Source organism: Poromitra crassiceps (genome assembly GCF_964638095.1).
Source record: "Poromitra crassiceps genome assembly, chromosome: 17".
Classification (NCBI taxonomy): domain Eukaryota; kingdom Metazoa; phylum Chordata; class Actinopteri; order Beryciformes; family Melamphaidae; genus Poromitra; species Poromitra crassiceps.
Window position 1 is genome coordinate 24,986,074 of NC_139635.1, and position 18,761 is coordinate 25,004,834.

Consider the following 18,761-nt stretch of genomic DNA (forward strand, 5'->3'; position numbering starts at 1 on the left):
TGAGATGTTCTTATTTTATATCTGCTGATGTCGGTTGGACATCACTGACCACCCGTAGACGTCAGCAGCATTGGTACATTATTTATAAAGCGATACTGGGTAAACTTCCAGTTGACCTCTGTTCCCTTCTCTCTCTCAGAAGACAGGAAAACTGCTTTGCACCGTGGGAATGCAATGATCTGCAAAATGATCTCAAATCAGCTGCAATTATCTCCTTTGACGGATTGAAGAACATCAAAAAGAATGTGGTTCCTTACCATGAGGCCATCATCTTTAAATAGCTGCTCTTCTGTTTTATTGTGGGTTCTGTATTGTTGTAGCTATAAGTTTTATTTTAATGTGTGTAATGCGTTTCTGTACGGCTGCTACCTTGTAAAAGAGATTTCTGATCTCAATGGGACTTCCTGGTAAAAAGGTAAAAAAAATAATAATAATAATAATAATCCCAAAGTTGCATGGGTATGAGTGATAGCTCATTGGAATCGAGTTTCCTATCAATTTGTAATGTTATTGTAGCTCCTCCCCCTTTAATGATTGGCTGTTTTGAGGACGTGTCTGTTTACCCCAAAATCGCATTGAGAATTGGTGAATGTACAAGTTTCAAGTTTGTTTATACAGTGCAGTCCTTATCACATCTCTTTACAATGAGCCTAGCTGTCTATCTAACTAATCATCCATATAACATAATTACTGTATATAATTAATCAACCATGTAACATAATTGTATAATTAACACGCACTTTATATTAACATCCACCCAAGTATATTTGTTGACCCATCTTAGCATCTTTTATTCTGCTTTGTGAAACATGACGACAAATTTATCAGAAGAACTGAGTGAATTGTGAAAAGTCTGTTTAAGTTAATTTACATTTTAAATGAGTGACGATGAGGCAAACTGTTTCCTACTGTTGAGAAAAACCTCCACAAAAATAAAAATAAAAAAGTAAATTATTTTAACATGACAAATGTTTTACCCAGACAAGTGACTTTTGTGCCTGGACAAGTGAAAGGTAATGCCTGGAACAGTTCATGTCCAGCCTGAGCCCTCTAGACTCTCGTCCTTCAAAGGCACTGCGTGATTCAGAGAATTTATTCAAGTTACCAGCTAAGGAGGAGGACAGACACAACTCAGAATGTCCATGTCCACTGGTTCCTTTTATATTAAAAGAACACTGTAAAACAACAGCTCTCTTATTATTTACATTATGTGACAGAATTAGTAGAACACAAAACAGACAGAGAATCTCTGCTCTCAACACCTTCCTTTGTTTACAGCCGTGTCCAAACCAGGTCAACGAATCAAGTGTTGACACACTGTAAAGTAGTGATGGGAATTACAGCTCTTTGAAGGGAGCCGGATCTTATGGCTCCGTTCCTTTCTGAGAGCCGTTCAAAATAGCGGCTCCTCGTTCCTTTTTTTTTTTTTTTTTTAGGGGGCGGGCACTAGCCTACTGTTGATCTGTGAAATCACTAGGATAATGATATGGTACGATTTGGATCAGATTTGATCTTAGACCCACCACTATTTCATTTGGCATCTGTGGACTGCAGCAGCATTAAATTACTCATAGTATGTGCAGACCTAATGTCAATGATCTGCATTGTAAACATGACACAATATGACACATTATCCATCTGCGCTTAGTCAGTGAATTTACTTCTATGAAATGTGTCGTGTAAATAAAGTTGGCTTTCCTTGAATGAAATTCATGCAACACTTCGCTGCTCAGAAAGTCGGCAGATGCACTCCGCGGCGTAGCCCGTTTTGATATTAGGCTGAGTCCGCCCACCGAGGCCAGTTATAGCATGGGCTGGTAGCAATTAACGAGTGCACCTATCCTCCCTGCTCTGCGGACTAGCAGAGGAAGGGAGGGAGGTCTACCCTGTGTGTGTGGTGGGGAGCGGCAGGCAGTGAAATTTAGGCACAACATTAAAATGAACGGCTCTCAAGTAGGACTCGGTTGTTCCCTTCGTTCATAGCAAAGAGCCGTTCAATAGATTCGGATCGTTCGCGAACGTCACATCACTACTGTAAAGAACCTTTCACTGTTTCCTCAGTCTTTGTTTAACATCTCCTACATGTTTCCTCCCTCAAAACATCTCCTCTCTCGTCACGGAGCGCTGGCATTCATCTTCTCCTGGCAGCTGTCCCAGAAGGTGAGCAGCCTGTTGTCTTTGTTGGAGCAGAAGTGGGTGAAGTCTCTGAGCAGGCGGTCGGCCAGCCGCTCGTCGCCCAGCACGCCCGTCCTCCAGGCCTTGGTCAGCATGGTGTTGTAGGCCCAGTAGTAGCCCACGGACTCCTCGCTGCCCAGCGCCCCCTGGCTGTTGGACGTGGTGGAGTTCCTGCGACGTCGCTGACCGCTCGAGTACTTCCTCTTGGAGTAGGGCAGCTGGAGGAACACGGTGCCTGCCGGAGGAAAGCGTGTGTGTACCGACGGGTTAGCGATCAACCAGGAGACGAACGGAAAACAGCCCGTTCAAAGATAGTGATGACATGCCTGCAACATGGATGTCCTGAGAGTGTGTGTGCTTACATGTGATAACATGCCTGCAACATGGATGTACTGAGAGTGTGTGTGCTTACATGTGATGACATACCTGTAACATGGATGTACTGGGGCTTGCTCTCAGATGGGAAGTTGAAAGCAGAGGCAGAGAACTTGTCCTGAACAAAGCCAAATCTGACAGAAGAGAGAACACATTTCGATATAAAATGTTTGCTTTGTTTTTTTTATCTGTTTTTTTTCTGATCCCCCTTGGCCAATTCCCCCTGCTGTCCCGGTCGTTGCTCCGCCCCCTCTGCCGATCTGGGGAGAGTTTTAGACTAGCACATGCTTCCGTCCTCGCCAGCCGCTTCTTTTCACCTGACGAAGAGCGAGGAGTTTCGCTGGCAGGACTTAGCGCATGGGCGGATCACGCTATTCCCCCCAGTTCCCATCCCCCCGAACAGGTGCCCCGACAACCAGAGGAGGCGCTAGTGCAGCGCCCAGGACAGATACCCCTAATCCGGCTTCCCACCCGCAGACACGGCCAATTGTGCCTGTATGGATGCCTGACCAAGCCGGAGGCAACACGGATAGGCAGGGACTCTATCGCTGCACTACCAGACGCCCTATATAAAATGGGTTTTGAAGAGGTTTCATGATCCCAAGGTCACAAGTTAGTGCAGCTAAAAGTCAGTAATCCTTCTGTTAAAGAACATCATGTCCTAATAAAACAACCGACCTGTACAGTATGGCCTCCTGAAAGAGCTGCATCCTGTCCCAGTATGTCTCTGGTTCAAAACCTGTATAAGGAATGGAAAATGACAGAAACAAATGGTAAATGGACTGCATTTATATAGCACTTTTATCCAAAGCGCTTTACAATGTGCCTACATTCACCCATTCACACACCCTGAAGGTGACCAGCTGCAATGCAGGGTGCTAGCACAGCCATCGGGAGCAAATTTGGGGTTCAGTGTCTTGCCCAAGGACACTTCGACATGCGGACTGGAGGAGCCGGGGATCGAACCACCGACCTTCTGATTAGTGGACGACCCGCTCTACCTCCTGAGGCCACAGCCGCCCCAAAACACATCTGGACTAAATTACCGACCACATTGACTGAACAGTACATTGGATGAGGTAGGTTCCTTACCTTCAAACAGGTTCTCACTGGCGTTCTTCAGCAGACAGTGGATGTTCAGAGGAATGAACAGCTGGGCTCTCAGTGGATCTCCGTAGAGGAAAGACGTGAGGGCGAACGGGACTTCCAGGACGGGAACCAACAAGAACCCGCAGGAGGCGGCTTTCCGGTGCCAGCCTTGAACCTGAGCGCATCACAAAGTGAATATTAGCTCAACTGTAGTTCTGGAGATACTGTACCCCCATCTATACACCAGATTGGCAATACGTCATTTTGTAGGTGGCAAATATTATCGGAAATATTACATTGAGCCATCTAAAATCATGTAACTCATGACCCGTCTCTGGCGCGTGATTTCGAATCGCACATAGGTTACGCAAAAACCACGCCCTGTGCCCGCCTACGCAGCAGTCAAGCGCCGGGATTGGCCAGGCACTCATGCTCATGTTGGGCTCCGTTACAGGGACACATTCCTGTGAGAAGCAACAACACCAAGCCTATGGCCAGGCCTATGTGCTGTAGCCTATTGTATTTTTAATTTTATATTTTTTATATTTTTCATTTGCAGGTTAAACTGTCAGCTGAGCTCTGTTATTGAAGCTTTGGCTAAAGGCCTGAATTTTACAATGATGTTTTGAAATAAATGTTTAAAAATCGATTGTGTGTTACATTTTCATTGGCGTTATTACAGTAATTTATTTTCAATGTCCGCTATCAAGAGCAATTTGGTTAATAAAATCGCTGGGCTGGGCAGTGTTTGTGGTGTGTGGGAAATGTTTGTTTGAAAAGCTTGTGTGTTACATTTTCATTAGCGTTAATACACTAATAATTAATTTCAATGTCCGCTATCAAGAGCAATTCAGTTAGTTCATGAAATCGCTGGGCTGCGTGCCGTGCAGTGGTTGTGGTGTGGGAGATTCCAGCTGTCAAAAGAAGACAAAAGACTTGCTCCTGGCCAATCCCGGCGCTTGACTGCTGCGTAGGCGGGCACAGGGCGTGGTTTTTGCATAACCTATGTGCGATTTGAAATCACGCGTCTCTGACCTAGTTCCGGTTGCTAATTTAGTCTTCCGACATCAAATGCTGTTGTAGTGGAGCCCAGCGTTGTTGAAGGCTACTTGGCTCGGGGCTGTAATGTAAATATGTGACATGAGTCACATGATTTTAGATGGGTCAAAGTCATATTTCAGGTGTATGTTGCCCATTCTATGGCCAGACGAGTTGTAATATATTGTCATGTCATGGTGTTTTGGGGTCATTAATAAACGAGATCGATTCTGTTATTTTTCTATAATTCTTTTGGTAGTGCTATTTTACATTGAAGTCAACGGGGAGAGGCTTGTGTTTTCCCACTAAAAGGAGGCGGGGCCTAATTGCTGACTCATGTATGGATTTTACAGGGTGACAGCTAGCCTACAGTGTGCGTCCTATAGTCTCTTAGAACAGACGAGTTGGCTTCCGCAATTTTCAAATGCTTCCGCCATACCGTCTGTACTTCGTGGGGGAGAATCATGCACCAACCGGAATGGGAAGCAGAAAGGCGGGTCTTCCACTCATTAGTCCAATCAGAATTTTTTTAAGGCGGGTCTTCCGCTCATTAGTCCAATCAGAATTTTTTTCCGTGGACACACATGGCGGTAAAGTGTAGCGGTGATAAAGTTGGTAAGTTGTTCTGATTCTGGGAGGAGTCGTTAAACGTATGATTACCATCTCAAAGAGCACGGCTGCGGTGACGGCCATCCAGTGCAGCTTGATCTCGAAGGCGGCGTTGAGGGAGAAGTTGCCGTGGTAGTAGCAGCTGCACCACTCGGTCCGGTCACTGCGGTTGTTCACGTCCACGTCCAGAGTGACCGTCTTCTGCTCCGGCACCGTGGCAGCTGGAGGGAGGGGGGGGGGGGGGGTGGGGAGACACGGACAGGAAGCGAGGGAACCAATAGGAGGAGAGACGGACAGAAACGTGGGCGGGCAGATGGAGGGAATTGAATGAGATGAAGAGGTGGGAGGTGATAGTTAGATGTGGTTGAACAAGTGAATGGATAGATCATATATGGAGGCCAAATGTTTGTGACAGAGTTTAGAAATGAATGTTAAATATATATATATATACACACACGCTGTTTTAAATGAGAGATGTTAACTTGTGACATGAATGCATCCTCTTTTGTCTTGAAATCCCCTATGCTGATTTCAAAACTTGGCCAATCATCAAATCATCAAATGTCAGATGAATATTTATTACCGGTACTTGAGTTTGTAGTGAATCAGTCCAGAGGTTTCTGTGTTAGCAGAGAGATGACTTCAAGTTTGCATTTTTCCTCCAGTTCAAGGAGAAGTTTCCTGGATATATAATCATGCCAAATAGCCTGGTAAACCAGCCGGGCACGTGAACTCACATTTAATTTCCTTCTACCAGACCGTCTCGCCTCAAGCCCTGGGAGGGTGTTTGCAGAACTTGCAAAGTGCTCTAGCCAATCAGCAACCCACCTCGTAGTTGACATCATAACCGGCCAATCAGGAACGCCGCTGGCAAAACAGTAATGGCTGCCTCCGTGCCTGTCCGCCTCGGAGCAGTAACGTCAACGTTCGTCGAGTTTAAACAGCCATACAGTGCAGTTATTGCAGAAATAGACTCAATAACAACAATTAAGCGAGTACAGGAGTATCGCGGCAACAGCAGAGTTTCTCGGTGGAAAATATGTTTCCAACGTTCTCCTGTGTGGATTTGGATTTGACTGGATCCAACGCTGATTGGCTGAAGGAGTTGTCTGTTAAGGCAACTTCCGCCCACTGCAAACACTGTGTGAAAGCTTGTGGCCAGACGGTCTGGTAGAGCTAAATGAAATGTGAGTTCACGTGACCGGCAGGTTTACCAGGCTGGCAGGCTACATGCCAAATCCTTTAACTATAAATCCAGTTGGTGACGAAGCGGTCCACTGAACATACTTTCAGCTTCTGGTTAACTTTATTCCAGGAAACCAGTCCAAGGTGTTAAAGAGAGGGATCTGGGAAAGGTTTCGTGTTTTAAAGATGGCAGCATTTTGAAATAAACCCAAGTCGAAAAGTGACCAATGTGTCGGCGGCAGCAGAGTGAAGTCAAGAAACCAGCAAAAGCAGGAAACATTGTCGCAACATTCACGGCAATGCTCCGTATTACAAAGCGAGGAGAGATGGAGCGATAGCTGAGGACAATGCGCACCACAGCACTACTGTACCACAGCCACTACCACAGCATGCACTAAAAACACTAGCACACCAACTACTAGTGCTCCAACTGGAACAGCTACACACACTAACCACACACCATGCACTGATTGGATCAAGGAGATGGGGGAAAAAATAAAAATCACGTCAATCAGTGATCTGATTGGTTGGTTGAGTCAATCATGACTCCCCTCCTAGATCATCTGCATGCGGATCTCTAGTCATCCTTCAGGAGAATGGAGTCCAATATCTCAGTGTCACACAATGGAGAGATGATGACTGAGAGAAGAAGGTGAAATGAAATTGGATCTGTGGTGATGGTGTTGGTGGTGATGGTGTTGGTGGTGATGGTGTTGGTAGTGATGGTGTTGGTAGGAATTATACTGTTTGAGGAAGGAGGAATTTGAGTGGTTGGACAGAATCCAAACGGATGAATTTGTCATAAATAAAGATAGGATGTTGAGTGGTATGGCTGTCTCAATTAAGATGACAAAATGACAATGAATCCAGTCAGGCAGCTTTGTGGGCACACTTGTTTTACGAGCGCTCGGTTCCCTCACAGTCATATTGGCCTGCCATCGTTGATCCGGTTAAGACAAGCCTCTAACTCAGCTCATTTGAACAACTCATGCCTTACTTAAAGCAGCTACGAGCAAGATTTTCGATTGTTATTAAACGGTCTAAATGTAATATTGATGCATCACATCTTACCTATAATAGTAGCTGAGACCAAAGCCGTGTGAATCGGAGATTGCTCTCTTGATGAGTATAGAGTCTGTGTCTGTCTTCCGGCGGTCCGGAAGTGAAACGAAACGGTTTACGGCAGCTGCCTGCCTTCAACCGTTTCGCTCTGCCTAGCAACAGACCATAAACAAGGAGAACGCCATGCTCGCTACATCCAGGGGCTTGCTACTCTCACGAACATCTCTCGTTATATTCTAACAGTTTGTTTGGAAGTAATTTTGTTATTTTGTGGTTATGGCTGGTAGTGGCTGCCGCAAACCGTTTCATTTCACTTCCTGATCTGCCCCGGCCGCAGACAGACTAATCATCAAGACAACACTGGCTGATTCACTCGGGGTTCAAGCGAGACTACTCGGCGTTGGTCTCGTCTTACTATTAGAGGTAAGATGTGAGGCATCGATATTAAATTTAGACTGTTTAATAACAATCGAAAATCTTGCTCGTAGCTGCTTTAAATGTTGTTTATCCCGATGAACACAACTTAAATTGTGAATGTTTTCATGGCTTTCTTATGAAATCTTGAGGAAATGTACATGGATTGTAAATGATTCTTCTGATACAGATGCTGCTTACTGGTCAGATTGTGGATTTTTGGTTCTTGGCGTGTTTTCACCGCTGGGAGAGCCTGTTGTTAAGAAGTACAAACTCCGCCCAGCTGGCGCGTCGCTGCCCGGGCACACAAAACAAATGCACCCGCTGCTCTGTGTGACACTTCGATATCGGAGCCGGGCCGTTCCCGTGAAGGAGACTTGCAAAGGGGTCTGCGTCTGATTGGCAGACTACTCGTGCAGGTGTGGGCGGGGCTTCTGGCTGGGTGTACCTAGCAGTGCCGCGGCCTGGCTGCGTCCTCCGAAGCTGCGGCTGAAGGAGCTGTGCCTACTTGCGTAGGAGGCGGGCCGGCTGGGCAGCCAGGGCAGCAGGAAGGCGGGCAGGTCGCAGGGCCGCCGCTCCTCCAGCACGAAGGCCACCTCGAACCACTTCCTCTGGAACAGGGCGAAGTCCTCCAGCGCCGCCGTCGACCAGCCGCTGGCTGCAGGGGGGGGCTGGGGGGTCGGGCCTGGGAAGAGAGGAGGAGGAGAGGAGGACAGGGATGGTAGAATTCATTTCAGGTCAGTTATGTTCATAGCCCCTTATCAAAGGGCTTGACATAGCATCATCACAGTCATATTCTACATCATATAACTCCACACAACATAGGTTACATACATTCATATACATACTACACATTTTACTAGAATATATACATTGCGATTACAAACACAGCGGGCCCTATCTTACACCCGGTGCAAGGCGTTGTCATTGCTAGTTTCTAGCACTCAAAATCTGTCGTTGATGTCATTGAGTCCGTTGATGTACCGACCCAGTGCTAATTAGAAGAAGAAAAAAAGGAGTGAGTGCTAGAAAGTAGCAATGACAACACCTTGCACCGGGCATGAGATAGGGCCCAGCATGTCTTTAGACTGTGTGAGGAAAAGGGAACACCCGGAGGAGGAAACCCACACAAACATGGGGAGAACATGCAAACTCCACACAGAAAGGACCAGGGTGGAGATTCCGAACCCACGACCTTCTTGCTGTGAGACCCAACTGGGTTGTCTATGGGACACCCTTAACCTGAACTGTTTCCTAATGCGTCATTTTGATGACATTACATGAATATGTTTATATTATTATGATTACTATGATATTACATACAGTGTCCAATCATCTAATGCTGTTTCAGAGGCTTTTTTCCACCCTGATTAGAAGAACATTCTGGGGGGAAAACATTGAACACATTACATTTTTTAGCATGAAACTGAGCATATGAATAACTCGACAGTATGTATACGGAAACAATAACCAATGAGCCATTTGACCTTCGGGTGCATTTTTCCTTCAACAGCGCTCACCATCTTTCTCTCCTACGATCCTGTAGAAGTAGAAACCGTAGACGAAGGTTCGCATGGCATCTCCAGAAGCGTGGGCCACCAAGCCTTCATCCAGCATCTTCTACAGAGACACAACAGACACAAGGAGCCAACTGCTGAAAAGACACATGCAAGCATTCCATACACAACACACAATCACATAGCATTGTAGCATGGTGTGTATATAGACAACACATCATCATCACATAGCATTGTATCAAGGTGTGTAGACACACTAATCTACTCAGCATTTCCTGAAAAGACGCATTTGCTTATACATAGGGCCCAAAAAGGAAACAATAGTAAGGTTTACCACAGGAACTTGCAAACTTTGCACAAATGCACAGTTATTGAACACACTGAAATAAAAAAATAAGGTGCATAAGTATTCTTATTGTGTCACTGAACACCAGTGTTGGGACTAACGCATTATTAAGTAACGCGTTACAGTAACTAAGTTACTTTTTGCGGTAACGAGTACTGTAACGAATTACTTCATCAGTAACGTAACGTACTTACAATTATTGCGGTTTAAACAGGCTCGTTACTCGTTACTATTTCCAGGTAAAACGATTCTGTGCGGGACCTACAGCAGCGAGGGTAGAGAGGAAAATGCCTGGAGTCTGACGGCGGTCTGATAAGGAAGTAATCGTGCGGTTCTTCTCCGATACTTCTATACTTTCTAATGTTACTGGACCAAATTCTGATAGTGAAACGGGTCATTTTGCGTGAGCTGTGTTGTGTACGGTTGCGGGGTTCACTTCACACCGCTCGGGCAGCTCGGTGAGTCAGCAGCATGGAGCCCTCTCCTCCTCGCTCCTCTCCCAGGCTGTCTGTCACCAGTGCCCTGCTGCACCAGGCAAGCACTCGTCTCTCACTCAGATTCCCCTCGCGTTGGAGGGTGTTCACGGTGTGTTTCGCGTTGTTTGGTCATGAAATGGGAAAAAAGAATGCCTGCAAGTCTGCTGCCTTTTGGAGATGAACGGCTATTAAAGGCAGCCGCGACGAGCGGCTGCTTTGGGGCTCTGCTCTCTCCCTATCTGCAGGCAGCGCTGGGCTCTGCTGCTCACTGTCACTCCGCTGTTACAAAGGGTAACCACAGTGTTTATGTTGTTCAGCCAGGATAGTATAGACTACTACTGATACAGTTGTTAATTATACACTGCCAAAAGTGTACTGGCTACTTTTTGAAGGCAACAATAAATATGCCTCAATGCCTAAATGTTGTGTTTTCTTGTTCCACTACTTTTCGTCGTAGTGATAATGGGTACAATGATCAAATTTGACAGTTGTCTTGTCCCACACTGTGCTACAGCAACCCCAAAATAATGTGTGTGCATTAACTCATTGAGTGCCATGGACGAACATGTTCGTCATTTCGTTTAGTAACGTAGAGTGCCATGGACGAACATGTTCGTCAATTGCGTTTTTTGACGGGGGGATGTCGATCTAAGCCTCTTACATCGCCTCTTACAATATGGGAGCTATTGAATGTGTCTAACCTATTTTACAGAACCCTTAGGTGGCGACAGTGCTCTCCAGATTAGACAAAGGCCAGGAGAAAAGAGAGAAGAAGTCATGAGGAAACGGAAATCGCATCGATATGCTTGAAGCATAACGTTAGCTGTGCCTGTGAACAGCAGTCATCTGCTGCCACAATTGAGCCCCATCCGTGTCCGCTGCGATAGCCCATCCATATGATTTAGTTGCCGACACGGCGACACCAGCGTCTTTCTGAAAAGTTACATTATTCTCAGCTGGGAGCCGGGGACACGCTGTAAAAAAGCGGGGGGATGCAGCGGACTTTTCAGTGCAGATCAAACTCAGAGCAAACCGCAGCAGAGACACTCCTCCCACCACGGAGGAGGAGGGGGGTGGGGCACGCAGGGCACTACAGCAGATACAACCATTGACAGTACACACAGACCCAGGCAGCAGCAGGCTCGATGCATAGAGAGCAAACAAGCTAGAATAGGCTATCTGATGCCCACCAGCAGTAAATCAAGACCAGCAAGAAGGTGTAGGGTCGCGCACGCAGGGGCCAGCGCTGCTGGTTGCAGCTAAAACATATTATTTGGCCAAACAAAATTCCTTTGTTTTCACTCTTTTATTGAAGGAAATTATTTTTGAGGTGTCATTATATCAGAAAATATTAGCTTCAGAGTCAATGATGTGCTTGAAATGTTTAATTTCACAAAAGGCTCATCTTCTCCGGCTCATAACTAAAGAACGGAAAATGGGATCAATAAACTTTTTTTTGCAGATGATAGAAGAGAGTCTCCTCGTTCTTTGTGCGTGTTCGGTGTTTACTTAAGGGATAATGTATATTGAGGCGGTGATTACGGGGGAAATAATGACCGACAGGTGGATTGAGCCCGACGCGCCAGCGGAGGGCTTAATCGTTCACCTGAAGGTCATTATTTCCCAGTAATCACCGCCTCAATATACATTATCCCGCTAAGAACACGGCCTACAACTAAATCATTCAATAATCTGACAAAAATAATTATTCAAATAGATTTTTTAATAGCGTTTTCAACGACAAAGCGGTTTCATTCGTAATTGGCACACAAGACACCACAGCTGCAACTGGTTGGCCTAATTAGTAGTGTCTTGCTGACAAAAAGCTCTTATCAACTGATTAATCCAGGTGTGGCAGAGCTGCGGTCGGTTGTCGAGAAATAATGACCGGTGAATATTGTTGATTGACCAATCAGAATCGAGTATTCAAGAGAGCCGTGTTCTAAATAGTAATATCACACAATATTCTGTGGGCCTCGAGAAATCACTGAAAACGCTCTGAAACTCTGGCACTGGGAGCGTCCGTTCTCCAAAAGTGGCTGGCACTCAATGAGTTAATAAGAAAATTGAGAGTTTAAAAAAAAAGTACCGTAACTCAAAAGTTACTTGCCTAGTAACTAGTTACCTGGAAAGTAACAAGTAACTTAAAGTAACTACCGGTAAGTTATTTTTCAGAGCAGTAACTAGTAACTGTAACTAAGTTACTAATTTAAAGTAACTTGCTCAACACTGCTGAACACACGGTTCGACGGCTGTGCAAAGAAATCAATACAGCGATGCATCGTGATATTTTCCTGAAATATCAATACAATATTGTGGGAAGAAATATTGCGACATATTGTCGTACCGTCTTTATTGCACAGCCCTAACAAATATTGGGCATAACATGTTTTCTTTTTCCATCTATATTGTATTTTTTCCCCTTCAAGATCCTGGGGCCTGTACTACGAATCGAGATAAACAGATCCAGGATCTGTTCCCTTGACTTAACCAGACAATCGCAATCGCATTTAATGGTCACACGACGGTGGTTATCATCTCGATCCTGTCAATCATATCCAGCTGAGCTTGTGCACATGAGAACGCTCGTGCACATGAGAACGCTCGTGCACATGAGAACGCTCGTGCACATGAGAACGCTCGTGCACATGAGAACACTCGTGCACATGAGAACACTCGTGCACATGAGAACACTCGTGCACATGAGAACGCTCGTGCACATGAGAACGCTCGTGCACATGAGAACGCTCGTGCACATGAGAACACTCGTGCACATGAGAACGCTCGTGCACATGAGAACACTGGTGCACATGAGAACACTCATGCACATGAGAACGCTCGTGCACATGAGAACACTCGTGCACATGAGAACACTCGTGCACATGAGAACGCTCGTGCACATGAGAACGCTCGTGCACATGAGAACGCTCGTGCACATGAGAAGCTGGTGCACATGAGAACGCTTGTGCACATGAGAACGCTCGTGCACATGAGAACGCTCGTGCACATGAGAACGCTCGTGCACATGAGAACGCTCGTGCACATGAGAACGCTCGTGCACATGAGAACGCTCGTGCACATGAGAATGCTCGTGCACATGAGAACGCTGGTGCACATGAGAACGCTCGTGCACATGAGAACGCTCGTGCACATGAGAACGCTCGTGCACATGAGAACACTCGTGCACATGAGAACGCTCGTGCACATGAGAACGCTCGTGCACATGAGAATGCTCGTGCACATGAGAACGCTGGTGCACATGAGAACGCTGGTGCACATGAGAACGCTCGTGCACATGAGAACGCTCGTGCACATGAGAACGCTCGTGCACATGAGGACGCTCATGCACATGAGAATGCTCGTGCACATGAAAACGCTTGTGCACATGAAAACGCTCGTGCACATGAAAACGCTCGTGCACATGCGCTCGTGCAAACGAAAGAAGTGTGGCTTAATGTCCGTGCAATTCATATGCAACAGTATCATTAACCAATAAAGAATATGGTCAATTAAGTAGCTTACCTGCTACAATATAGTTCCAATACAATTATCATGTTATCATGGAAAACAACGTGATTCCCCGTTGCCCTGCGAACAGCATCTCACTGTCAGTTAATTTAAGAGGAACCGTTAATACTGGGTTTCAGGTTTTTATTGGGGGGGGGGGAGAGAAAAATAACTTTACCACTATTTCTTCAGAAGTTGTAGCTATCATAGATTGTGTTGCATAGTTGATTGCTCTATTGCTGACAAAAACGTGTTATTGTAAGTCGCTTTGGATAAAAGCGTCTGCCAAATGACATAATCTTCATTTGAATACAATTTATTTTCCATATGGAACCTGTGGGAATGGTGACTGCCTGTTTCCAGAGAGCTGATTGGTCAGAAGGTGTCTTTCATGCGTTTTGATCTTATCATCTGAACTTAAGCTGACCAGGGAACAGGTTAGCCGTGCATGAATTGTCATGGTGATCTACCCGGGTAAGAAGTGCACGGCAAACCCAGGGTTAAACCTGAAGTTACCTCGCTAAGCCACTAATCTTGCGTGGTGATACAGGCCGCAGGTGAAGTGTTACCTGCATGACATCCACAGCCATGCCCTGTGTGGCCACGCCCTCCACATTGTTGACCAGCCAATGGACAATCTCAGCGCTGATGAAGCAGTTGAGTGGCAGGCCCTTCTGCTCCGGGAGGAGCTGTACACCCGTCCTACAATATCACATAACACAGTCAGACACAATATATACACTGCAGTTCTCCAACTACCAACAACAAGGGACAACACAGTGGATACACTTTTTTTTTAACTTCTATTTAGATAAAGTAACCAGTAAAATCTAACTAAACTGAGTTTTAATTTCAGGTGTCAAGTCGAATGACGTTAGCTCCAAATGACAACTGCATATCATATCATATCACACATGCACGCACACGCACACGCACACGCGCGCGCACACACACACACACACACACACACACACACACACACACACAGAGATCTATCTCACGTGGGATGTTTGATGGCCTCTAGGATCTCCAGCAGTGTTGAGGATGAGGACAGAGAGAGAGCTCCTGCTCCAGACTGGCCACTGAGGAGTCTCACACACACACACACACACACACACACACACACACACACACACACACACACACACACACACACAGATCAACACCCAACCACAGCTTACTGTTCACTTCACTCACATTAAAGCTTCAAGAGAATTAATATTAATAAATAAATAAATAAATAAATAAATAAATAAATAAATAAATAAATAAATAAATAAATAAATAAGGGAAGAGCATACAAGGTGAATACCAACAACCTACTCTTTGCAGTTGCTTTCCCTACAAGTCAAACAAAAGTCGTCGCACAATTCATTAGAGCTACAATGATTAGTCGATTAGTTGTCAACTAGTAAATTAATCGCCAACGATTTTGATAATCCTTTAATTGGTTTGAGTCATTTAAAAAAAGTAAAAATTCTATCCTTCTTAAATGTAAATATTTTCTGGTTTCTCTACATCTATGACAGTTAACTGAATTTATTTTGGTTGTGGACAAAACAAGACATTAACATCATCTTGGGCTTTGGGAAACACTGATCGACATTTTTGGGCACTTTCTGACATTTCATAGACCAAACAACTACCGTAATCAATTAATTGAGAAAATAATCGACAGATTAATCAACAATGAAAAGAATCGTTAGCTGCAGCCATGATGTACAGTATAATAGCAGGTATAGATAATACAGTAACACAGCTACCTGGTGTCTGTGCTGCCACTGCTTGCTGTGTCTCCTGCGGTCTGGGCTGCAGTGGCCCCAGGTTGGGCTCCTTTCTCTGGGGCCTCGAGTGCTTCAGCAGGCAGCTACACAGGTCAATTATACTTCATGAGATGAGATGGCTGCTTTCCTTCAATATGCCAGTCCTCCTGATCATGCATGGCCAGAGTGGGCCTCTAGCGCTAACTCGAGTGCAAGATACAGTTCAGCTGTGATACAAATTAGTAGCACTGGGATCACATTTGGATCATTACTCTGATGCAAACTGGTTCATTTCAAATCAAAACTAAAACTGAGGAACTAGGTGTGGGGAAAACAGTCATAAACTAACTGAAAAAACCCTTCTCTAGTTGTAAAAAAAAAACTAAAAACCGAAATATGCATCAAATGTTTTTGCTTTTTGTTTTGAAGATAAATAATGAATTTTAGGTGTTTTGCAAACACCTTCTATTATTAGAACTTTATATAAAAATATATCACCCGCACCAAAAAATACTAAAACTAGAACTGACTAGAACTAAAAAAAAAAAAAAAAAAAAAAACTCAACTAAAACTACCAAAGCAGCACTGAAATAAAAACCAAAAACGCACTATATTTTTTTGACGAAAACCTTTCATGTGCATCAGAGTTGCAGTGAAGACACGTGTATGTTGTAGCACTACAACTGATGAACCAGTTTCACCTGAAAACTATGAAACGTGATCCCGGCGTTGGAGTTGACAGTCACTCGCTACCTACCGTCAGACACAGAACACTGTGTGCACAAACCCAAGCGTGCAGAGGGTGAGTTGGGGTTCGAGGGGTTAGCGCGCAGGTGACAGCCCACCATACATGCCCATGCACACACACACACACACCTCTAGTCTAAGGGATGCAGCAATGTCCCGGGCCCTTGTTACTGACCTGAGAGTGATAGATGTAGGAGGAGCGAGGGCTACGTATAAAATCCAAAATGAAGGCGGCGTCCTGTCAGCAAACAGGAAGAGTTGATGCCAGGATGAAACACCCAAAGCCCAGCGACAGAGAGAGAGAGAGAGAGAGAGAGCAGACCCACGGGGGAAACACAGCAGGTGGAAGCAAAGCCCCAAATACCAGCAGACACCAATCATGTTGCAGATCAAATGACATCAGAGGAAAAGTAACACACACTAAACGCTGCAGTGAGGTGCTGATCAGCGGAAGCAGACTTGAGTCAAAAGAAGCGTCGCACACTCTGCCACCATTATGCATTTCTTTTAATGTGACGTTTTGGCCTTCTTCTTCTCGCTCCAAACCTGCGCCCGCCTCGCTCTCACGAGAGTAGAGCAAGTCGGACAACTTTTCTAACCATCATGCAACGGGCCAAGCAAGGCGCTGGTCGAATCTGCGCAGAACCTGCTCATCTCAAACGAGCCTATTATCTAACCAGTAACACCATCAGATGTGTGACTATGATCTGGCCTAGCCTATAGGTTGTTTGCAACCACATGATTCCGATGACGCCGATGACATCACTGGGGGGCAGCTCTCCCAGAGCTACTATGGAGAATGGAGGAAAGCGAGTATGCAAGAGGGTTGGATGCAGGTATCAGCAGAATATTGCGAAACATATAGGACTTGATCCATTAGGGATGCACGATATGTCGGCGATCATATCAGTATCGGCAGATGTTAGTCAGTTATCGGTATCAGCCAACATTTTCACATTGAGAGGAAACAATGCAGTAAATCTATGAGTGCGTTTACATGCACACAATAAACTGTTTATTAGCGGATTTCTGGAGTTACCTGATTATTCAAGTGGTCATGTAAACAGCATAAACCGATAAGCTTTATCCGTTTATAGTCATAAACGGGTTAAGAGAAAACCGATAAACACACCTAGGTTTCTGGCCAATAATCGGTCTTCTCTCTGCATGTATACAGCATAACCAGCTTTCTTTCGGGTTTATACATCTGCGCATGTACACGTTGCGGGAGAGAGAGGCAGCTGGAGACGCGCGCTGCTCACTCACTCACTGGCCCTTTTCTGCTTCTTCTCCCCGGCCATGGTGCACCACAGCCGGCTTGATGAGATGAAGGTGAGCAGCACGGAGCTCCTGCAACAGGCGTTTCCCGACCTGCTGCCTCCCCGTTGCTGCACTGCTATGTTGTAATGTGGATACAGGAGATGACAAATATTTGTCTCGAATTGCGAATAGAACGACGCATTAATAAAACGCATTGGACAGTGTGCAAGCCGTGATCTGTGTGTGACGATTTTTTTCAGATGACGGATTAAAAAGATTTATACGAACAAAACGTAGCCTACTCAGCTGTTCAAAACACAAGTTATCCGCCACTAAAGACCTTAATTCTCTCCGTTTTCTGACAGCTATTTAAATTCAGTTGGGTCAAGATCTGTATCGTTCATGTTATTTGACGTGCTTCAGTCGCCTGCCTGTCTCTGTGCTCTATGCTTGGTAAAGTTGGAAATATATGACAGATTCACACTTCCAAAGCGACGCCTCCCTAGTTAGACAATGAGATACAAACTAATTTTCACCTAAACCATCCTCCGAGCCGGACAAAGAAGTAATGAAAATGTGATTTTGCATTTTGCAACTTTTGTTGTTTTATTGCGGAATTACCGCCGCCTTCTGGAGAGAAATCCGACTAATTGACTGAATCATGTAAACCCGGGTTTTTCCTATTGTCGGATTATTAAAGTGCATGTAAACGCAGAAATCAGATTATTGCCATAAACTGATTATTCTCAGTTATCAGTTTATTGTTTTAATGTAAACGCACTCTATGATCTATGGGCTTTTTCAAATGTTTTGGAAATAAAGAAATGCATAACTTTTTCAAATTCAGTGTTTACATGTGTTTTTCACTATGTACCAAATTTTATTATTGTAAAAATGTGTTTTTTATACGAGGGATCAGCCGAGCAGCATTTTGGTAAACAAACCGCGTCACTGGGTGGTAGCGGCAATGGAACCCTATGGAGCCCAAGTGGCGCGAGGCGTGAGTGTCTGCTCTAGCCGGCTTGACTCTGTTTACATTTTAAAAACTGCGACAGTTCACACAACTTCAACACGACATGCATATATTATACATCAAACTCTTGAGCTAATTCTGCTCTCACTCAGAATGTCAAAATACAAGCAATGTGATGTATATTTTTTGAGATATTAACGTTTGTTTGGCACAACTCATACTATT

General features: G+C 45.0%; 1 protein-coding gene across 1 annotated transcript in view; it reads right to left on the minus strand.

Moving 5' to 3' along the window:
- Positions 1-908: 908 nt before the first annotated feature.
- LOC310791764 (GATOR1 complex protein DEPDC5-like) overlaps positions 909-18,761 on the minus strand; it is a 45,471-nt gene continuing 27,618 nt past the window's right edge. Inside the window, exons 33-42 of the mRNA XM_083653418.1 lie at positions 15,557-15,660; positions 14,795-14,875; positions 14,363-14,495; positions 9,468-9,567; positions 8,396-8,632; positions 5,338-5,507; positions 3,643-3,814; positions 3,229-3,289; positions 2,602-2,684; positions 909-2,410 (exon numbers count right to left, since the gene is read on the minus strand). Coding sequence (XP_083509544.1) covers positions 2,115-2,410; positions 2,602-2,684; positions 3,229-3,289; positions 3,643-3,814; positions 5,338-5,507; positions 8,396-8,632; positions 9,468-9,567; positions 14,363-14,495; positions 14,795-14,875; positions 15,557-15,660 — 1,437 coding nt within the window. The 3' untranslated portion in view covers positions 909-2,114. The remainder of the gene's footprint in view (positions 2,411-2,601; positions 2,685-3,228; positions 3,290-3,642; positions 3,815-5,337; positions 5,508-8,395; positions 8,633-9,467; positions 9,568-14,362; positions 14,496-14,794; positions 14,876-15,556; positions 15,661-18,761) is intronic.